Consider the following 24,184-nt stretch of genomic DNA (forward strand, 5'->3'; position numbering starts at 1 on the left):
CCATAGATTCCCTCTTACTTGTTATAGTGATTATTCTTTGTTTTTAAAATGTTGCTTTTGTGAATTAATTTTTTTCCATAGTGTTGTATAATGGGTTATTATGTGTAAGACTCTTCTTTTAGTATTTTAATCTTGCTTTTGACTGATTTTCTGAGTTCTCTTTGTTCTTTGAGTCACTTTATCTGTTGGGTGTTATATAATAATTATATATATATTTTTCTATATTTTGTAGTTATATTTCAGTTCAAGAATCATTGAGGTAGTTCTCAATTAAAAAAACATGACAATGGAAACTCGTTTCAAATGAACTTTGACATGGAATCTTTTCTTATATAACAGAAAAGTGTAGTTGCTATTAAAGTGAGGGCAGGACTCTAGACTAGCACTCTTGGGTTTACTAATTATTAGTGAAACACCTGAGGAAATTAGTTTGAAAACTGTTAAATCATAAAACAATGTCTAATTAATGGGCTTAGTGAGCATTCTTATTTCTACTCTTAATTTTATCTGGCAATTAAGTATGATTTTGGCTATGGTTTACAGTAATTTCTTTCAGTCTTAATTCTCTAATAGTATTTATTTTTTAAATCATAAGTGGGAAAAGAGTTTTGTTTAATTCCTTTAAATTTATTCTGGTGATTATAATGTGATTTTATTAACTTGTTGCAAATCTTCTGTATGTTAGAAAATTCTCATTGCCATCAGAATCTCATGTTAATTCTGTTTGTTATCTATATTCTAATGTGTTTTTAATAGCGTTTTAGTTATGACAATGAAACAGATAACCCTTAAACATTTAATTGAAAACTCCTAAAAGCATCAATTTAAGATTTTGTATGTAATATTATAGCTTTCTGTTCTTTAAGACTGATTTTTTATGATGCCGTAGACCTATTTTCCTTTTGGTCAGTGTTGAGGGTACTCTCTCAAGTGTGATTCAGATTTCGAGTCTGGGAGTGGTTCGGAGTTGAGGTCACGGGACTCACGCGCAGACTGAGCAGTGGCTTCAGCTCCAGCTGTCCTCTAGCCCAGACGTTTGCTGTGGGAAAGGGAGAGGAAGCAATTCCTGTAGGTACAGAAGAGCTTTTCTTCCTCCTCTGGCAAACTGTATCTTGAAACTAGTACGGTTTACAGTTACATGGTGCTTGGAGGAGGGTGTGTGCGCGTGTGTTGTTGGAGGGTACAGCGACAGATTTCTTCTCGAAACTCAACGTGTCCCTTTTTGGTGTTTGATGTACATTACCTGTCTCTGAGAGTAATGTTTAAGTGATACACTGATATTCTCTGAGCGATATTAGAATGTGTAGTAGGGATATTTTTTGGCTTCTTAAATCTGTGTTAATTTAATAGTCAGATTTTGTAGTTAAGAAGTAAAAACTGGAAAAAAAAAAAAACACAAAACTTGAATCATCTGGGCAAAAGGATTTTACACCTCATCAACAAAACAGAAGGTGACTATCCAGAAGAGTGGGTAAATACAGTGCTACTTTTGTCTGTTAAAAATGATCAATTGTCCTTCAAAAGAAGCACCTTTTGTCATTTCTAAGCGCCACTTGCGTGTTGTTTACAGATGTACCTCAGAGCTCAGAGGAGCAAGAGCTAAGCCGGAATGCTTATGCTTTTCTAAGGTTCTGGCTGCAGTCATCACCAGCTGAAAAGGAGGAGAAAAAATACCTGAGGGATCAGGCTTCCTCTCCTTTCCCTTCTCTTTCTTTGCGCTAACATCAGGTGCCCCTCCAGTGTATGAAACATTTATGAAGCCTGGAGGCCCTGGCAAAAGAGGAAGAAGAAGCAGAGAATAGGAGAATAGACAGGCCATTTTTGCTTAGCTTTTTCCACCTTACAGCAGGTGTCATTTGTGAAATAGACAGCAGAATAGCATAATGGCTAAGAGCATGGTCTTTGAAAGGAATCCTGCTGCTGTACTAGCCGTGCGATCTCAGATATTCACCCTCTTGCGTGAGTCCTTCTTCCCTATCTCTTAGTGTTTACTAGGATTATATGAGATCATGTGTGTACAGTGCTTTCACACAGTACCAGGCGCACGGTGTATGCTCAGTCGGTAAATAGTTCCTGCTGCTCCTGCTGTTGTTATGTTTACGGGGGTTTTTGGTAATAGATATTGGTGAGATTCCAGTTGAGATTATATGTGACTGTGCTATAAACTAAAAGGTGAGAAATTTAAATTATTTACTTGAATTATAATTTCATAACCCGTAATCTTGATCGAAATAAACTAGTGTAAATATTGGAAGTTTTGATATTTTTGTCTTCTAAAATATCTGTTAACACTGAGCATAAAGATTACATAGTTGTTGTTCCTATAATTTTTTCTTTGACCAAATGCAATGCTGTCATTTAAAATTATATTTTCATGTATAATAAAAATTACATAGTAGGGCATTAAAAGGCACAATTAGTACTTGGTGAGGTATATAAATATATTTTTAAATATCATAATATAAAAATTCATGTTTTGCTGAAGAAATCAGCTTGCATATTGTTGAGGGTAGAAGGTCAAAAATAAATTAATAGTAGAAGATTTTAAAATAAGGATTTTCAGCAGTACTAAGAAACTTTATTATTTCATTCAGTGCTCTTTGAGAACTCTGAGCATCATCAGATCACCATCAGTTTTCTTCTATTTCAGGGGTATAGAAATGATTTTAAATTGATGCTTGAGATGGGGGAATTTAGTTGTCTGTTAAGAATTCTGTTTTTCATAAGTCAACTTTTTAAACTTGAATTTTTCCAGAAGGAAAATACGATCTTTTAAAGACTCTGCACTATAATCATAATTTGACAAATAGCACCTGGGTTCTGTTCCTGTGTGCATGCATGTGCAAATACACCCCTGTCCCCCCCCCCCCCCCCCCCCGACTTCTGAAGTACAAATGAGAGGATTGCTCTACACTGAGGGAAGGATTCCTTTTGTGTTTCATCAGTCTTACTTATCTAATTCGGTATTATCCTCTTATATGTGACTTTTATTTAGTAATTTTACTCTTTTTATAATCATATAGAATAAATTAAGTGAAAAACAGACTTAACCAAGAGTTGGGGATGTTATATAGCTCAGCTTTCAGAATTGCTCTGTGTAGAATAGAACACTTAGACACTGAATTGAAAATGGCAGATAAATTGAGTATAAATAGAATTCAACATATTAAATAATAAGTATTTAAACAGTTTCTGAGATTCTGAACTTTAGCAAATGTTACAATTATGTTTTGGTGCAATATCTCTTCAAAATAGAATCAAGGATAAAAATAATTGTCATTAGAATCAGGATAAGTAACATCCTGACTAAATTAAAATTCATAAATTTACATACTTGTATGAAATAAAAACACTATTTTGAAGTAAGTGGGTTAGTATTTCTTGATTTTAAAATTTGTAGTGGAGCTAAACAAAATTACTGTGAAAATATTTGTACCATGACGCTCAGTAAAGATTTTTCATTTACTTTTTTTTATTAAAAACTTGATAAAAGTGCATTGTATACATTGTTCATCCTAGAATCAAGTTTTCACCAAACATTGTAGTTTTCTCCCATCCCTCTCAGAAAGGTTTTTACTTGGTAATACAGAATATTTGTCGTCTACCAAATTAAAAACTGCAGGTTTGTAAACTTGGCACTCAGAGAAAGAAGTAGGTGCCATAAAATGATTAAGTATTGGCATGTGTACACCTGCTGTCAGGAAATAAACTTCCCATATGTTGCAGTTTGGCAGACATGCATCTTAAAAATGTACTGAATGAAACTGCTGCTTCTCGATCTTTTATCTTTTTTCAACAGTACATTCTCTTTGTGCCTGTAAGTAATCACTCTTACTTCAGTTAGAGGAACATGATATACTATGCTTGAAGTTAAGTGGTGGTCCTCCTTCAGAGTGCAGTAAACTGATATGATTGAATAACTCATTGAAATACTAGCTTGGCCCTTAACACCAACAAGGAAACAAATTTTGTCTATTTTGAAACATTTTTTTTTATAAAAACTTGAGCCTGAGACACATTGATTTTTCACATTTTATCACGTCATGTCAAAATAATTTTCCCAGATATGTGTGAGTATTAATAAAAGAAAATATGTTGGTTGTTTTTAAAAAGTAAATACTTAGATGAGAACTGCATTGATGAAACATCTGAACTTTATAAATGTGTTTTTGGAGTATTCAACTAAATCTTATTGCATGGAATATAGCTTTTAGAACCCTAGAATAGTCAGGTCAGAAAATTTATCCTTTGCACAATTACGAAGTTTCCTTAAAATTGACAGTAATGTTTTATTTACATTTAATTATATATTTGAAATGAAAAACTGACTCTAAAATTAGGGGTCCTTTGACTGTCTCCATTTCTTAAATCAAAATTTATGTGGAAAATATATGTAAATACATCTTATTGGCCCCTAACATAAATCTTGAACCATTGATGTATGCATGCTTGTTATTGCATGTTAATACACAGAATCCCCTTATACAGTTTTTTTAATAGATTCTTTTGGGGTATCTTTTTGTTATATAATGTATTTTTAAGAATTACCTTCTTCAGAAATTAAAAAAATATTTTTTTGAATTCCTTTATGTGATGACTTTTAACTAAAACTTGTCCTATGGATGTAATCAGCTTTAACTATACATGCTTTTAGCAATATTTTACAGATTGCACATTTGAAAAAAAAAAAGTTGTCTTTTCTAGTGTAGTTTACGGTGGCGATACCTGCCTGCCTTTTCTTTTGCTGCGTTGGCACAAGCGTTGTGCTTATTTTGTTGTAAATGGTTCCAGTATTTTATCAGTTCACTAGGCTGGAACTGATGAGAGGTAATTAGGTGGCTGTATTTACAGCTTGAATAAGAAACTCGCCAGTGATTGAACACAAACTCATTGGGAGGGGGCACAGGATCAATTCTCAACTTGGCAAGACAGATCCCTACATATACATCTTCCAAGTGCAAACGACGGATACTTAAAGAAACTTTAAATATCTTCTCGGCCAGATCTCCAGAAAAAACATAACCAGTCCCAGAACAGAAGACAGGGTAACGCTCACTTGGGTAGAGGTCTGGTGGCATGTACCACTTGCTGTCTTTGTTTCGATTGGGTGCGTAGCCTCTCATCAGATAACCAGTAAAATAGTTACGTCTGGGAGGCAGGTCTGGCTTCAGTAACTTATGTATTAAATATTCAGTGTTGACAAACATGTCGCTGTCAGTTTTCATGACATATGGAATATGTGGACAGTAGGTTGCAACCCAGTTCATGCCCATTAGTGTTTTAATGGTCAAATTATAATATGTATCTAAATATTCCTGTTGAATTATATCATGATATTGTCTGCTTTCTTCCAGTATTGCACGTTGAAGGTAGCCATTTAACTTAATACTCATGCCCAACAAAAACATTCGTGTGATCTGGATCCCAGGTGCTAGACTTTCATTGCCCCAGGTTTGCCGAATTGCTCTTCTAGCTTCTATTTGTCCAGGTTCTGCAGCTATTAGCAATATTAAAAAAGGGCTTTTCTCCTGGCATTTATCAGGTTCATTGATAATGTATTTGAAATGGTAAGAATTTGGATGTCCAGTACCTTTTTCATTGTAAATACTTCCATTGGCACTAAGTGTATTCTCGAGCCCTGTAACTCCTTGTGGAGACAAGTCTGTGTTATTGGAGTTAGTTGCTGTTTGAGGCCTCAGAGTTTGAGGGACTGTTTCTTTCCAAATGTTCCGAAGAGAGCTGTGGTTTGTCTCACTTTTTGTAGAACGAAATCCTCGGAAAGTGTATGTCACAGGGTTTTCTTTGAATCCAGCTCTGCCTGGCAGCCAGTCATGATGATTGAAAAACAAAAACATAGCAAAAAGGAACACTAGAGAAAGTACACCAATAAGATGGGTACGGAACAGAGACCTCTTGGCATTCCAGCTCATCTTTGCAAAGCAGCAGTGTCTTCTCCTCCACTGAAACATGTTGTAAATATCCAGTAATGGAATATGCTATATTGGTGGCTGAAAATGTCGTTTTCTTCTCCTGAATCAATGCTATTCTTTGGTAATCATTTTCTAATTCAGTCACGTTGTCTCCCTCGCAGTCATTCTATAAAGATGAAGCATAGAAGTTTACAAAGTGCTAAATGTTACAGAACTGCCTGAAAGAGACTTTGGATACTGATAAAATTAGGACAAATAGGATATTTAAGCTATCAAAATATGACAACCCAGGAACGAAGTTTATAATTTGTTTCCCCTTGGCAACATGACATCACTGAGAGCAGGATTAATTTAGTTAAAAATATATCTTTGTAGCACAGTGAGCACTTTAAAGAGATGGATTAATTTTCTTCCACTTAGTTCATTGTCTCAGCTCTGATGATCATTTGTACTTTTGACCTGAGTTAAAGATTGAAAAGTTTTATGCAATGTAGAAATGAAAAATGTTACTGGATTCCTGAGAGAGGCCAGGTAACTTCTGCCTGAGAGCAGATGGAAAATTTATTGGCATTAATTAAAATTGATTTGACATACCATTGGTGGTATGGTGCGCAGTCAGTGGCCTTTTTTGTAAAATGGTCATGTATCAGTTGTGGGACAGACGGTGCAAGGTTGATTATGGCAGAGTTCTGTTAGTCACAGTACACTGCTTGGCATGTTTCCATTGGCCCCTACTGTGTTGAGAAAGTCAATGAGAAGATGCACCTGTCAAAATTAATTTTCAGGGTCCGGTAACTTCAGTGCAGGATTTTAAGACAGTAATAAATGATGAACATTTTTAAGCACTCTTTTCTAATTTTAACCTTCCGCCTCAAATATGAAGTCTTCAGGAGATCATTGTCCTTACTTAGACTTAAGATTGATTTTTAAAATGTAGCAGCTAATTATCATTAATTATCGGTGGCCTTGGCAGAGCACTATCACATATCTCAGTTGAGTCTCCATGTTAGAATTAAACAAAGAAATACTTTGAACAGCCTTTTCAGATTTATTACAAAGTATAGGCACTAGGTACTATCATATCCAACTGTTTAAAAGTTTAAATTTCACAAAATGCATTTTTAAAGATTTCTTGAGTTATGCTGTGTTCTAAATTTGCATGGAGAGAACTTGTTATTTTTAGGACTTCTGCTAGCATGGTACTTATAGCCTTAGATTTTTAAAAAGATTATGAGATGTCAACATGGGAGGTTCCTGATGCTGCATATTAAGAACTAGTTGTATTATCTTTAAACAAGGTTTTTCAGCATGTAGCACAAATTTGTTTATGGTTTTCAGTTCTTAGTTTTTTGAATCAAAGCAAGGAGGTGGGTAAGGAGCTGTAGTTTGGTTTCTACTGAGAGAAAAAACTTTTTGGGAAGAGGACTAATGTGTAATTTTGATTTTTTCAACTTTTTATTGTGAAGATTATTTCTTTAAGCAAAAGAAAACTAGTCAATTAAAAAAATTTACTGTAGGAACATTTGTTTACTTGAAATTATATACACACATACCTGTGTGTTTGTTTAGCTTGTATTGAGAGATTTATGGTTAATACCAAATTTGCTTAACTTTGACATGAAATTAAATTATTTTCGGGAAATCATGGCATTTACATGAAAGTCCTCATATAATTGAATAATTATAGAGTAAAAATCACGAATATAATGTGAAGTACTTTGAAAATATTGATTGAAAGTATCTATGAATGAAAGTACTACTATTCTAGTAACAACCACTAGGAGGAGCAAGTAGGTGGGAATTGGAACAAATTTCTGAAGTGTAATAGTACAGGCGCCAGCTTTTAATAATTTCTAGTATCTGAAATTATGTAGTACTTTTAGAAGTTACGGTATTTCTCAACTGTAAAAAATTATTTAATCATTTTGTGAGCTACGAACAGTGATTTTTTTTTTTTTAAGTTTGGGGTTTTAAAAACATAGAATCTAGTTTGCTATTTATTAGAGTTTATTTACATGAATTTTAATTTCATGTTACTATAATGAAGTCCAGGGCTATTCACTGTATCAGTGAAACACAGTTCTATTGTGAGCTAAGCTGAAAGTAATAGAGCTGAGTGTTCTGATTCAGAAAGTCACATTTTTTCTACTTGTACTTATAAATAGTTGGCCATTCTGTTTAGACCAGGGCACTCTTTCTAAGCTTTTATTTTCAAATGAAATATTTGATAAATAGTAATGATTCTTCCTCCATCCTATAAAGAAGCCAGTAGATCTAAAAATTATGTGTGTAAACTTAAACAAAAATTGCTTTTTGATAATCTGTTTTAAATATTCCAAAGCTAAATTAAATATATCAACTCTCTGTTAGTATAATAATGCTTGGAATCTGGTTGAAGTCCAATCATTTAGATCTTTTAAAAGTGAAATTTGGTGGTTTAAGAAGCAATAAATATAAGTTGTTTGAATGAATGTTTGAATAAAGGACTGAAGAAATGAATGAAGGTAAATATCATAGTTCTAAATTGTGGTATTTTTATGAAAACAATATACCTGAAGTGATGTCTCTAAAGTATTTCAGTCTTATAGAGAACAGCAAATTGTTATATATTGTAATCTAGCATAAATACGTAGCGTGTGTCCTATGTGATTTTGTGGCAGTAGGTGATAGAGATGCGTCTTAATTTAAATCCATGATATGTGTCTGTGTGTGAATATTAAGCTGCTCAGGCTTGAAGCCATGCGCCAGCTGTTAATCTCTCGCTGATAAACGGAGTGCGTGTGTCTAGCCTTAAAAAATTCTTTATTAAAAGTTTCTCAGGTAACATCATATTTGTTTGTTAAAATAAAATTAACTATTCCTCCTTTTATTAAATGATAAATACTCTAGATGCTGCCTGTTGTATTTAATTCTTAAAAAGTAGGAACAAGACAAGAAAGTTAAAATATTTTGGTTTTCTAAGTAGTTTTGTACTTTGACATTTTCAACATAGAAGTATCTTTCATTTATCTCTTATGAGTTTTTTATGATAATATTTTCAAGTTACTATTTCAAGTTATGTATTTACATCTTATGGGTTGAAGTCCATGGAGAGAATGTTACTGTACAATGTTCGGTTACTTCACACACACACACAGTTTTTATCATTTGGCTTTTAAAAGTGTTGATATCTTTAATCTGTTGGAAGAACAGTTTTAGATTTAAGTGGTACTTGAATAAAAAAATTGTATCCTTTTGTTTTGAGATATCTAGCTTATAAAAATGATTGGTGACTTTAACATTGAGAGATAAAGCCACTAAAGAGAGACTTGAGATTTGTAGAACCATACTTTTTTTTGTTTAATACCATCTGATTTCATTCTTCAGTGGAATAAAAATTCATGGTATGAGTGAGTTGATGTTGAGATGTAATAATAATAGGGCCTGATAAACTTGTTTAATCTTAATTTTAGAATAGAATGCTTATATATGTCTTAAAATTGTTTGCCTTTTGTGATTATTAAATAATAAGTTAATGAGTTGTGCTGTGAAATTGAGCAAAAATCAGGATCTTTCATAGATCTGTAAAAAATTGTAGAAATATCTTTAAGTTCCTGAGCCATGAGTTACTATTCTAACTATGATTGTTGCTAAAATAGTTTATTAATTTCTGTCCTGCACATACATACCATGGCAGTAGTTCATTACTACATGTTAATGTAGCCTGGAAGCACAGTAACTACATTTATATTTAATTTTTTGACCTTCTATTGCTGTTCACGTATATTTTTATATCAAAGTATTTTTATACTATGTTTTTGAATTTCACTATAAAAATGATCACCAAGAACAACCTTATATTTGATCATTTAGAATCAGTCTGTTGCTTAAAATAAAAGCTCATTATTTCAAATGGGGGAATTTTTAGCAACTATTGATATTTCCTTGTTTCAAGTTGCATCCATGGACACTGTGATAACATGTAGATCTACTGGGGTCTTGTGCTTTGCATAAACTCAGACTGCCTTATGTGATCCTATGCAAATGCTTTCTTTTTAGTATCTCTTAGCTCGATAATACTTAAAATTTGTTGACATTCTCTTAGGTTGTGTTCGTTAGCTTTATTTGGGGAGGTAGATATTGGAGGGAAGATTTTGTTACTAAAAGCTGTTATATATTAAGGTTTTGTTTTAAAAGGACTTAGAAAAAAGCTCCTAATATTAAGATCAACTTTGATACTGTTTAATGTAATTTCACTGTATTATCTCTTTTGTTAGCCATTTTTAAGACAGCACTTAAATAATTTACTAGATAAGGATTCAATGTGACCTAATTTGGTAGAGGATTTCTGTGTTTTCTTTACAGGGCTACAGATTTTTTTTTAAGTTTAATTTCTCAGAGAATCTTTTAAGCACATCTTGTTACTCTTTGCTCTTTCTCTCTTATATGTCTAATAATCCATAATTACTCCAAGTTACATATTTACTTGAATAAAGCAGTGACAGCTTGTCTTCTAAACAATGACAAATTTTAAAATCATGTATTTAGAAACCCTTGCATAGTTTCAAGGACAGTGAACTGTATGAACTTGTTTATCAGATATTAGTGCCTCCAGGGCAATGAAAAGGTAACAGACATTTAAATGAATATCACACACAAGATATCGACATACCTTCCTTGGTCAGGCCATTTATGTGGAGAGGATTATGCCCGCTGAAAATACTTTTGGCACGCCATCACTTCAGCAAAAAAGATGCTATCGAACATGCGCACATCCCCCAATAGTCTGCCTCCTGCGATTGCTTTTCACGGTATCCAAAGTGTCCATCTGTCTGCTTGTCTTCGAGTTACCCTCCTTGTTCATATGGGTCCTAGTCTTCTGAGGTTTTTCCTTTCTTTCATTTTCTTTCTCTTTCTTTAAACAAAAGAGCTGTAGTTGTTCGTTCTATTTGGAGCACTGTTGACTCTTCCCGACAGTTGATGCATTGAGGCTTTTTACATCTGCTGTTTTCCTGGTCGGACAATGCAGTGCTGTGTTCTCTTCTCAGTATCCATATTTCTAGTAATAACACTGAGCTGCAATGTAAAACAGCCAGAGCTAGAATGTAGGGCTTCGATTGTCTTGGGAAGGAATAGGATTTAACTCTCGTTGTTGCCTGGCAGCTGCAGGAAGGATTTTGAGCAGTTTTACTGGGGTTTTAGTCTATAATATGAAATCCACGGTTCCTCAGCTGCTGCACAGGCAGGCAGCAGTTTAAATGTGGGCTTGACAGATGCTCTCTCTGACAGAGCAGAATTGAACGTCACTGCTTGGCTGGATCCCACGTGATTGTTTGCATTCATTTTAACTAAAATCCTAAGGTAGGGAGAAGCTTAGAGATTTTGCTTCTATGTGATAAATTATATATATTCACTGCAAGTGCAGTGATGAGTGAATAATACAAAAATGGGATGATTAGGAAATGAATGGTTATAATTTTATTTTTTCCATCTTATTTCCTTTTTTTTACTTTACGCTTAAGAACAGGCTTTCTAAATGTTTTCAATGTTAGATGCTGGCTTTCCTGTTTCTTACGTGATTTTATAGGGCATAAGCAGTATAAGCTTTTATACGTACCTTGGTGTAATTTAACCCCTTAGTGTACTCCTTCCTTTGAAGTGTTTTTTTCTCAAATTGCTCCAGTTTTACTAATATCTAGCTAAGACTCATGGACCTTTTATCTGTGACTTAGACGACCTCCCCACAGCCCCCTCATTTTCTGGGGTTATATAAATCAGCTCATGGATTGCTTTACTGACACATGATGTGATACAGCCGCCTTCTCTTTTGTGGTTTCTAGTGTTCTTAAAGGCAGCAGAACTTTTTTAAATCACTTTTTAATGTCAGCATTTATTATTTATTTTTCCTTTTCTTTAAAATTTCATGTGTGATAGAATTCAGCAAATACAGCACACTTGTACAGGATCTTCTTGGTGGGTAAAGAGGTTTTACTAATCGTATTTACTTGTCCTAATATTTCAGCTTGCTTTAGTAACTTGCCACCAAGCAGATTTTTCAGTAAGCACTAGATTCTCACTCTGAAGTATTGCTTTGTATGGGCACCTTGCTTTTTTTCTGCGGAGTTATTGAGACATTGTCTTTTTTTTAAAATAGCCTGAATTATCAGTTTTTCCTCTGAGACTTTAGGGACATTAACTCCTAGAAATTTAGGTTTAATTTGATTTGTAGTTTTAGGCATCTTATGACTGTTTTTTTAGGGGCGTATGTGACTTGCCTAGAAACGTTAGAAGGAACATTAAGAATTTTATAAATGGGAAACTTAAGGCTAGAGCTTTGACTTTTCCTAGGTAAGTGTGGAGGAGAGAACTAAAACCCACGTTTCTTGGCATTTAGTTTGCATGTCCACCCATACTACATGCTCACTACTTTTTTTTTTCACTTAAACTTAAGTAGCAGAGTAATGCTTAAGAGCATACTTAAAATAATTTATTTTACAAAAGTAGAAGTGGATTTTAGTAGATTAGTATTTATCAGGGATTCCTTATTTAAGATTTGACTATGCAAATTTGACTATGCAAATCTATGACAGTAACTGTTTCTAGGGTACTTACCCAAAGTCAAATGGCATGCTAAGCCTATCTGAGCTGTTACATAAATGACTTTTTTTCTCATAATAGTTTTGTCATTGTAATACCCATTTTAAAGAAACCAGTGCTTAGAGTTGTAAAATAATTATCTCAGATATCAGCTAATGAGAAAGAGTCCAGCTGGGAATTAAAGCAAGATTATCTAAGTCTTTGTGCTCTGTTCTTAACCATTATGCTACATGGCACTGCTGGAGAAATTGTGGGATTTTTTTGTAGTGCTGGCACAGCATATCCAGCACAGCATATGAGAAATCATTCATAGAAGTGTAAATGGATGTTTATATTTTCAATTTCTTCACTTGTTCAACAAATACATATTGATCAACTACCATGTGCCAACATTTGCAGTTAGGAATACAAAGATGGTTTAGACACATTTCCTACCCTTTCTCCAGGAAGGATTAAAAGTTACTTTTGCCAGCTTTTGATTGGACTCTCTTTTGATGTCCCACTGCATTTATCATGGATCTTGATTATTAAGAGAACTCCGTAGGTACACCTGCTGGTTAGTGGTTCCCTCCAGTGTTGGGTTGAGCCCCTGAATTCCCAGTGGGCTGTTGTCTCAACTATGCTTGCTATGAGGCAAGTGTTTATACAGCAAAAGAGACTCCTGAAAACTAATAAAAAAGGTGCCTGTGTACTTAATCAGACTTTACTTTGAACTTTTAGGTATACCTGCAGTCTATTTCTGAAGTTTAGGTTAAGCTGGTCAAGAATTTTACATAAAGTGTAGAAAAACTGAGCAGACATGAGATAAAAGTTTCTGTGGTGACTTTTTCTAGCAACCTGCATGTTTCCAGCCAAGAGAAACTGTAAAAATCTTATGACAGGCAAGCTTGTAGAAGTTCTTGCTTTAGTCTGGTTTCTTTTAACATCTGAATTCTATGGTTAAACTTTCTCAGTAAATGTGACAGGTTTCTTTGTCAGACTCGGCAAACTGGCAGCTATTTTGTTAAGTTTTATAGTTATAAATGTCTTGTAATTTTTACTTGCATAGGTCTACTTTTAATCCTGTAACAGATCCCTGATGGGAAAATAGGTAGTCATTACTCTGTGTGTTATGGCCAGAACTGTCCAGGCTGATTTTAGAATTTTCCCGGGCATGTCTAGAATAGCCCTCAAGGAGTCAGAATTTAAAGACAGGATTTGCAGCGCCTCCTGACTCTTAGTTTCTACTGGGTACGTAAGTAATTATTACTTTATCCATGTGGTTATATAGTTTTTGAATAATTATTACATGATGAATCAAGTATATATTTGCTCACTATCTAATAGTAAAGATAAGTCACTTCATGGAGTTCTACTATCTGTTTATCTATATAAATTCAAGTGAATGTCCTCTATAAAAAGAATGAGAGAGAAAGGGGTGTGGGGAGAGCATGTCAGCCATGGCAGATGATTTCCATTTACTGAGAATATGCAAATATCCTTGAGTAATGTGAGAAGGGAGAAGTGAATCTGGTTTTCCCCACGTTGGTCTCCATTCCTGTTTGTGCTTTAGTGTGAGTAGTTGGCCCCTAAATGCAAGCCATTAATTTCAGCTGGGGCTCACCTGAAGCACTTGCTATCTTTTCCAGTGCTGGTGAAAAATCTTAATGTTTTGGATCAGGTGTAATTCCTACCAAAGTACGCTGAAAAATGCCATTTGACACAGTTATTTAGAGACCAGTTTTAGTTTTATTGACATCAATCAACAACTTTGAATAGTAACGTTTGCTGTATCTGTTGACTGTTTTGACGTAAAATCAGATGAAATTCTTTTCGTTACATAAAAGATTTGGATGAATGGCATATTTTTGGCTATTTACTATTAGTAAGTAGTTTTCCCTTTTTGGAGAAAAATTATTGTGTTTATTAAGAGTTTAGAATTTTCCTTTGAAGTCAATAGATGATTTATGAACCAGTTTTACTTTTCTTTGAACTCACAAAGCAGGAATTAGCATGATTGCAAATTAACAATCTCAGAATGACCACAAGTGTCAGTGTTTGCCTGCCTTATTTTTCTCCTTCAGTTTTTACCAACTTGTGCTGCAGATACTCATATTGTTTTAAGAATTTCTTTTGACTTGAAAGCTGAGCTAAATTTAAGTGTCTCTTTCAGAACTAATTGTAGACACCTTCATCTGTTTTAATTCATACAAACTATTAATGATCCTAAGGGAAAATGTAAGCATTTAAAATCAGCAGTAATTTGGCAAATACTTCAATAGTATGCTTGCACGTCCTTTGGTTTCTCAGTAGCATAACTGTTTCCGGTTAGCACAGATCAACTAGACCATTTCGGTTGTTGTTTGGCACACCAGGGGCTACTCTTTGTTAGAGCTGTGGTTCTCAATGGGGGTGGTACTAGGGGTAATGCTACTTTCTAGGAGGTGTTCTAGAAGTGTATGAGGGTGTTTTTGGTTGATGAAATAATTAAAGGGCATTTAGTGAGTGGGGCCGGGGAAGGTAGGTAGTCTGTAGTGTGTAGGACAATCTTTGAAAACAACAAAGATTAGTGCCATCTTCTGCAGGATTTCTGCATGTCCCATTGGATATCTGTGTGTGGGTGAAAAGCCTTCTTTATGATTAAATGAACCTAAAACATAATTGGAATACAAAGTATACTTTGCAAAGTTTTAACATGCACTGAAGTTTCCAAGGAATGTAACTACAGTGTATATCGAGAGAAGGTTGTACTTAACCTTGTTCTGAGCTTTGCCAGTAGTTCACCATTTCAAAAAATCACATTGCCCATGGCAGGGATGCTTATAGTAATTGAATCACCTATACAATATACCAGTCTGTGGGCATTCGTAATTGTTACAGTCACTGTGATTTTATGGATAGGTACTAGCATCTGATTACTTTATTATGTCTTCTGGTGTAATCAGGTCTGAGACTCACATATTGAAATACATATTATCATCATAAATTTCTTTTAGAATTTCTCCTTTGTACTTGTTAGGATATTGATTTTCATTAAAAAAATTATGTACCTAGGTTGGTTATATTACCTCTACATTCATTCAGATTGTTAAGGGGTCAGTGTAAACTATTTCTTATGTAAAGGGGGTGTGTTGAGTTTGATGGGGTTGTGAAGCCCAGTAGATCAGCATCTTTGAATAAATTGTCTCAGGCACCTTACTCCCTGCTCCCCAACACACTGATAGTATTTAAAATTTTTAACACTATTAATTCATTACAAAGTATAACAAACAGTTTGTAAATACAGGTAGATGTAATATGTTGAAATTTAAAACCCCACTAAAACTTCACAAAGAAGCATAGTTACCCAAATATAAGTTATTAGTGTCAGGAAATGCTTCTTATTTCATAGCTTAGTAGATAAAAAAAGAAAGCAAAAGTCAGAAGTAAATAAATAGAATGTTTTTCCTAAAGGGTTTTTTCGTTTTTTCATTGAGGTCATATTGGCTTATAACATTGTGTAAATTTCAGGTGTACATTATTATATTTCAGTTTCTGTATAGACTGCATCGTGTTCAGCACCAATGGTCTAGTTTTTATCCGTCACCATACATACCCCTTTCGCCCTCCCCTACCCGCTTCCCCTCAGGTAACCACTAATCTGTTCTCCTTATCTGTGTGTTTGTTTCTCTTCCACATATGAGCGAAATCATGTGGTGTTTGTGTTTCTCTGTCTGACTTATTTTCCTTAGCACAATATCCTCAAGGTCCATCCACATTGTCACAGATGGCAAGATTTTGTCTTTTTTTATGGCGGGGTAGAATTCCATTGTATATGTATGCTACATCTTGTTTATCCATTCATCTGTTGATAGGCACATGGGTTGCTTCCATGTTTTGGCTATTGTGAATAACACTGCGATGAACATAGGGATGCATAAATCTCTCTGAATTGTTGATTTCTAGTTCTTTGGATAAATACCCAATGGTGGGATAGCTGGGTCATATGGTATTTCTATTTTTAGTTTTTTGAGAAATCTCCATACTGTTTTCCATAGAGACTGCACCAGTTTGCATTCCCACCAGCAGTATATGAGAGTTCCTTTTCTCCATATCTTCTCCACATTTGTTATTTTTTGTCTTGGTGATTATAGTCATTCTGACGGGTGTAAGGTGATATCTCATTTTGATTTGCATTTCCCTAATAATTAGTGACATTGAACATCTTTTCATGTGCGTGTTAGCCATCTGTGTATCTTCTTTGGAGAAATGTCTGTTCACATCCTTTGCCCATTTTTTGATTGAGTTGTTCATTTTTTTGTTGTTGCATTGTATGAGTTCTTTATATATTTTTGAAATTAACCCCTTGTCGCATATATAGTTTGCAAATATTTTCTCACATGTGGTGGGTTGTCTTTTTGTTTTGTTAATAGTTTCCCTAAAGGGCTTTTTTGAAGAGAGCTGGCGGTGTTGATTGTGCTTGATTCTAAATTCATGTAGCTGTCTTCAGAATGATTGTTTATGGTCCAATTGGAAAAAGGGACTTTAGTATAAAGAAACTTTGCAAAACAGAAAAGAGGCAGGCAAAGGTTATAGGATTTAGGAAGGGGTAATGTTTGACTTTAGGTTTTGATCCCCCCCACCCCAACTTTTTTGAGGATGCCTAAGAGATTCACTTAGATTCAGAAAATACGTTGAGCATATTATATGCAAGCTACAGGGGGATATAAAATACATCATTAGGTTCCTTTCCTTTAAGAAATTGATAGACTTGATGAGATACCTAGATCATTATAAAGATAGCAAAATAACTGGAAATAAATGTTATATAGTTAGTATTTAATTTTTTTCCTTCATGTACAAATTGTCTAGGGCAATTCGTTATGGTGTCACTCAATTTCACTGCTTTGATACTTTTGATCTTCCCAATTGTAGTTGGTTTGTATTATATTTCTATCCTGTTAGTTTTTCATGCATTTCTAATAATTTTATCCTCTTTAAATAAGACAAGGTCTCACAGATAATATAGTTGCTGAGTTTTAGTGAACCAAAATTAAAAAATGAAAATTTTTATGTTTCTGTTTGTACCCTCCATTTTTGATTATCTCCCTGATGACTTATTAACATACTGAGTCTCTTTTTCATAAATATCTTCATAGTTGACTTTGAGTTTTATCTATATTTACTTTGTAACTTTTCACAGAATTTATATTTATTATCATCTCAGGAATTTATAATGTTCCAGAACATTTCACTTGACTGTTTTAGAGAGAGAGAGAGAGAGAGAGTGTGTGTGTGTGTGTGGTTTCACATAGTTAAGTATGTACAGGTCTGTGTTTTGTTTTAGCTTCCTCAGTCAATTTATTGAATCATATTAAATGGTAAAACATTGAATATTTTCTTTTAAAGCTTACAATATTGTTATTTCCCTGTCTACCTATATTGCCAATGTCTATAATTCTGTGATTCCCAGAACGACCAAATTAATATCTAATTCCAAACATGTACCTTTGATAGAACTGAGCGGGAGAATATTATGTTTTTATTCACATGGAATAAAAGAAAAGCAAATTTATATGGCTATGTCATCTCCTTTGAAGAAACCCATAGTGAATTATGTCTTCAAACTTAATCAGTTAATTGGACAATTCAGGTTGTACTGTAATGGCGTTGTTCCTAGTGAAAAGGTATTACTTACATTAGAATAATGGAATGCCAGAGCAGAATTGGACCTTTGAGGTCATCTAAAAATCTAGTTGCCTCACTTTACAGGTAAGGTAACTAAGACCCTGAGAGGTTGTGATTTTCTCAAAGCTCCACTCTTAATGTGGCAGAGCCAAAACTAGAACCTAGAGCTCAAGACTTCTAAATCAAGTTTTTTTGTACTGATTTACACTGCTTCTAGTTACATCAGTGTATTTATTTTTAGTCCTTGGACCCATAAGCTACACAAATGATCCTGTAAACCTTCTACTTTATCCATGTCCCTCTGCCACTATGAAAACAATCCTGCCAGTTTTAAATGAGAAAGATAGTGCTTTTATTAAACCTCAGTGAGACATATAAAAGACTTTTCATTTGTGCCAGAAGATAAGGTATGTGATCATTATAGACCTTGGTATTAAAGGGGATCAATGCAAATGGTTTGTTTCTAATTACAGTTCTATGATTAAACATTTCCTCTACATTCACATGGATATAATTTTTTTATCTGTAGATAAATAAATGAAAAAAAAATTTTTCCCAGTATACAAGATTTTAAGGATTTTGTTTTCTCACTCTCTTTTCCTCTCTTTTGATCCAAATTTTAATTGCTGTAGTAGTTTGGGTTCTCCAGAGAAACAACCAATAGGATAGAAAGATAGACAGATAGACAGAGAGATAGATTAGATAGGTAGATAACAGGTAATTAGCATGTGTGGTTATGGAGACTGGAAAGTCCCAGGATTTGCAGTGGGCTAAGAGCCTAAGAGCCAAGAGAGCTGAGAGTATAGTTCCAGTCTGAATCTGAAGCACTGAGAACCAGGAGAACCAGTGGTCTGAGTCTGAAGTCTAAGTCTAAAGGCAGAATGCTGATGTCCCAGCTGGTTGACAGCCAGGCAGAGAGTGAATTCTCTTTTACTCTACCTTTTTGTTCTGTTCAGTCCTTCAGTGGATTGGATGAGGCCCGCTCACATTGAGGAGGGCAATGTGCTTTTACTCAGTCTACCAGTTCAGGTGTTAATCTCATCCGGAAACATCCTCACAGACACATCCAGAATAATGTATTAACCAAATATCCAGGCACTCCATTGCCCAGTCAAGTTGACACATAAAATTAAGCATCACGTTAGCGTTACACGTCTTACATAACTTCTGTCAGCTAGACCAGTGTACACCCCGATTCGGTGACACATATAACAACTGTCTCAGCATGTTAACTGCTTTAGAATGTGTTTAGTGAATCTGTGGAGATAAGATTTTCATGATTCCCCTATTCTTCCTTAAACGCTTGGTTGTTGTTTTTATCTAAAATTATTTATACTGGCCTCTGTTTTTGTGTGATTCATTGATTTTGGAACCAGTTTAGTTTTCATCCAAGAAAGCGTTCTACAGAATGATTAATGAAAAAACTGGTATTTAGTTGTTAAATCAGTGAATATCTTCTTATGTTACTCATTAGCACTTGTATTCCAATTTTGTCTGTGACTGTAAAGAAAATGAATATCACATTCTCAGGTCAAAGTTTTGGTTACCATGAGTAGATTTGAGTAGGAATAGAATTTTTCTTTTTCATCCATTGAGATTAAAATATTTACTTTAGTCTAGGCTCTTTTGATTTCAAGTAGCAGAAACTCACTCAAGTCAGCTTAAGCAAGAAAAAGAAATACATTATAATGATATCGGAATATTCCTCAGAACCCAATTCTGAGAATTGTAAATTGGCCTTTAAAAGAACCCAGTGAGAAATTGGAAAACTGTCAGGAATCAAGGAAGCTTTTTTCTGTTTCTGTCTGATGCCGTGTGATTACTTGTCACTTTTTCTGTATCTGCACACCAGCTCTCCGGTCTTTTGTGCACATAGTCATCCTTAAAGCCAGCACCGCTACAGATGACTGTTGCTCGGCGTGTCTCAGTATGGATTTCACACTCCCAAGGAGCGAAGATCTGATGGGGTCAACTTAGTTCATGTGTTTATCCCTTGTGGGTAGTGTCCAGCTCTGAAGAGGGACATAGATTATTTTCTGAGCAGACATCCCTCAAAGAGTCTACTACAATTTGTAATTGGACTTTGTTTATTCTTTTAAGTATATTTTGTGCTTTTTTTAAAAAGTTTTTTAAATTGTGGTAAAATATACATTAAATATACCATTTTAACTGTTTTTAAGTGTACAATTCAGTGGCATAAGTACATTCACAATGTTTTGCAACCATCACTACTATGTATCTCCAGAACTTTTTCATCATCCTGAACTAAAACTCTGTAGCCATTAAAAAATAATTTGGAGCCAGCCCTGTGGTATAGTGGTTAAGTGCGCGAGCTCTGCTTCTGGTGGCCCGGGTTCGGACCCCAGGCGCGCAGTGACGCACTGCTTGTCAGGCCATGCCGTGGCAGCGTCCCACATAAAGTGGAGGAAGATCGGCCCGGATGTTAGCTCAGGGCCAGTCTCATTCAGCAAAAAGAGGAGGATTGGCATGGTTGTTGGCTCAGGGCTGATCTTCCTCACACACACACAAAAATAATAGTTCCCCATTGCCCTCTCCCCGCTGCCCCTGGTAACCACCATTCTACTTTGTATTTCTATGAATTTGACTATTCTAGGTACCTCATATAAGTGGAATCATACAATATTTGTCTTTTTGTATCTAACTTATTTCATTTAGTGTAATGTTTTCAAGGTTTGTCCATGTTATAGCATGTATCAGAATTTCATTCCTTTTTAATGCTGAATGATATTCCATTGTCTATATAAATCACATTTTGTTTATCTGTTCATCTATCAATGGACATTTCGGTTGTTTCCACCTTCTGGCTGGTGTGAATAGTGCTGGTAGGAACACGAGTGTACAAATATCTAAGTCCCCGCTTTCAGTTCTTCTGGGTGTGCGTATACCCGGAAACGGAATTGCAGGATCATGTGGCAATTCTGTCTTTAGTTTGTTTATCTTCTCAAAGAACCAGCTCTTTGTTTCATTGATCCTTTCTACTGTTTTTTAATTTCAATTTAATTTATTTCTGCTATGATTTTTATTATTTCTCTCCTTCTGCTGACTTTAGGCTTTGTTTGTTCTTCTTTTTCTAATTCTGTTAGGCGTAGTTTGAGGTTGCTTATGTGGGTGTTTTCTTGTTTCTTAAGGTGGGCCTGTATTGCTATGAGTTTCCCTCTCAGGACCGCTTTTCCTGCATCCCATATGAGTTGGTACAGTGTATTTTATTTTGATTTTCATTTGTCTCCAGATATGCTTTGATTTCTCCTTTAATTTCATCAACGATCCATTGGTTGTTTAGTAGCATGTTGTTGAGTCTCCACAGCTTTGTGACTTTCCTGGTTTTTTCCTTGTAGTTGATTTCTAACTTCATGGCATTATGGTCTGAAAAGATGCTTGTTATGATTCAATCTTCTTAAATTTATATAAGCGTGCCTTGTTTCCCAACATATGGTCTATTCTTGAGAGTGTTCCATGCGTGCTTGAGAAGAATGTGCTGTTTGGATGGAGTGCTCTGTATATGTCTATTAAGTCCATCTCATCAAGTTTTTCATTTAGGTCCGTTATTTCCTTATTTATTTTCTGTCTGGGTGAACTGTCCATTGATGAGAGTGGGGTGTTAAGATCCCCTACTACTATTGCGTTGTTGTTAATATCTCCTTTTAGGTTTGTTAATAGTTGCTTTATGTACCTTGGTGCTCCTGTACTGGGTGCATATATATTTAAAAGTGATATGTCTTCTTGGTGGAGTGTCCCTTTTATCATTATATATTGCCTCTCTTTGTCTCTCATTACCTGTTTTATCTTGAAGTCAACTTCGTCAGATATAAGTATGGGAACACCTGCTTTCTTTTGTTTGCCATTAGCTTGGAGTATTGTCTTCCATCCTTTCACTCTGAGCCTGTGTTTGTCTTTAGACCTGAGATGTGTTTCCTGGAGGCAGCATATTGTTGGGTCTTGTTTTTTAATCCATCCCACCACTCTGTGTCTTTTGATTGGAGAGTTCAGTCCATTTACATTTAGGGTAATTATTGATATGTGGGGGGCTTGTTGTTATTTTACCGCTCTTTTTCCGGTTCTTTTGCATTTTGTTTGTTTCTCATTCTGTGTGTTTCGGACTACCAATTTAGTTTGGTAGTTCTGTATGGGGGTTCTCTTAGTTTTCTCTTCCTTTATCATGTGTGATTCTGTTCTGATTATTTGGTTAGTGGTTACCATGAGGTTTGTATAAAAAATCTCGTGGATGTGATAGTCCATTTTTTGATGGCCTCTTATTGCCTTAGATAAGTCGATGCAATCCCTTTCCTCTTCCCCTTCTAAGTTGTTGTTGTCACATCTTATTCCTTCTTGTGTTGTGAGTTTGTGTTTAATGTGATATGGTTATATTTATTTTTGGTGCTTACCTTCCCTTGATCTTTGGTTTTATAATTAAGTTTTTGCTCATCTCTTCTGATAGAGGACTGCAGTTTTTCTGGTTTTGTCTACCTATTTTCCTCCTTGTTCAAAACTTTGAATCCCCTTTCTCTTTTTTCCCTCAGGGATGAGGGCCTTCTTGAGCACTTCTTGTAGTGGGGGTCTTGTGGCAATGAACTCCGTTAGCTTTTGTTTATCTGGGATAGTTATTATTTCTCCATCATATCTGAAGGATATTTTTGCTGAATAGAGTATTCTTGGCTGAAAGTTTTTGTCCTTCAGAATTTTGAATATGTTGTTCTACTCTCTCCTAGCTTGTAAAGTTTCTGTCAAGAAATTGACTGAGAGCCTGATAGGAAATCTTTTGCATGTTATTTTTTGTTTTGTCTAGCTGCCCTTAATATTTTTTCTTTGTCATTGAATTTTGCCAGCTTTACTACTGTATGCCTTGGAGAGCGTCTTTTCATGTTGATATATTTAGGAGATCTATTTATTTCATTCACTGGCATTTCCAGCTCCTTCCCCAGGTTTGGGACGTTCTCAGTTGTTATTTCTTTGAACAAGTTCTCTGCTCCTTTTTCCCTCTCTTCTCCCTCTGGAATACCTATCATCCTTATGTTGGATTTCCTAATTGAGTCGGATATTTCTGAGAGTTTCTTCATTTCTTTTTAGTCTTAGTTCTCTTTCCTCCTCCATCTGGAGCATGTCTGCATTGCTGTCCTCAATATTGCTGATTCTTTCCTCCATATCGTCAGCTCTGATGCTTAAGCCTTCCATATTTGTCTTTATCTCCTCTATTGTGTTTTTCATCTCTAAGACTTCTGATTGGTTTTTTTTTTTTTAGTTTCAATCTCTTTTGTGAAGAAACTCCTGATTTCATTGAATTGTCTGTGTTTTCCTGTATTTCATTAAGCTTTTTTATGATGGCTATTTTGAATTCTCTGTCATTAAGGTTATACATTTCTGTGCTTTCCGGGTTGACTTACGGGTGCTTGTCATTTTCCTTTTGGTCTGGAAATTTAATATATTTTTGCATGGTGCCTGTCAGTGTTGGCTTACTTTTCCTCATAGTGAAAATATGTGGTCGCAGTTTCCTCTTGCTGCTGCTGGGTGGGGGTCAAGGGCTGTGTATTCTGGCCCGCCTCAATCTTCGGGCACTCTTGTCGGCCCCTGGCTGATCTGAGGCATGGCTGAGTGGAGGCTGCTGGGGGGGAACCGTGGGAACAGCTGGAGCTGGAGCGTGGGAACAGCTGAGACTGGAGCACAGCTAGGCCAAAGCAGCTGGGGCTCCAGTGTGGGTGGGTTGAAGCAGCTGCAGCTGAAGTGCCTCTGGGCCAAAGAAGCAGGGGCTGGAGTGCTGCTGGGCCGAAGAAGGAGCAGCTGGAGTATGCTGGGCCAAAGAAGCAGGGGCTGGAGTGCACTGGGCCGAAGAAGGAGCAGCTGGAGTGTGCTGGGCCAAAGAAGCAGGGGCTGGAGTGCACTGGGCCAAAGAAGGAGCAGCTGGAGTGTGCTGGGCCAAAGAAGCAGGGGCTGGAGTGCACTGGACCAAAGAAGCTGGAACTGGAGTGCACTGGGCTGAAGCTGCTGGCACTAAGTCAGCTGGAGCCTGAGCACAGGCC

At 35.5% G+C, this 24,184-nt stretch overlaps 2 protein-coding genes across 2 annotated transcripts in view; one reads left to right on the top strand and one right to left on the bottom strand.

Annotated features, from left to right (window-relative positions):
- The window catches only part of CDC73 (cell division cycle 73), a 130,862-nt gene that overhangs the window by 56,383 nt on the left and 50,295 nt on the right, over window positions 1-24,184 (top strand). The window lies entirely within an intron of this gene.
- Window positions 4,701-10,669, bottom strand: B3GALT2 (beta-1,3-galactosyltransferase 2). The gene is made up of 2 exons (XM_058533721.1): window positions 10,582-10,669; window positions 4,701-6,096 (listed from the first exon to the last, which is right to left on the bottom strand). Exon 2 carries the CDS (start codon window positions 5,967-5,969, stop codon window positions 4,701-4,703), a length of 1,269 nt encoding a protein of 422 aa, XP_058389704.1. The 5' UTR covers window positions 5,970-6,096; window positions 10,582-10,669.

Source organism: Diceros bicornis, chromosome 38 (assembly GCF_020826845.1).
Source record: "Diceros bicornis minor isolate mBicDic1 chromosome 38, mDicBic1.mat.cur, whole genome shotgun sequence".
Lineage (NCBI taxonomy): Eukaryota > Metazoa > Chordata > Mammalia > Perissodactyla > Rhinocerotidae > Diceros > Diceros bicornis.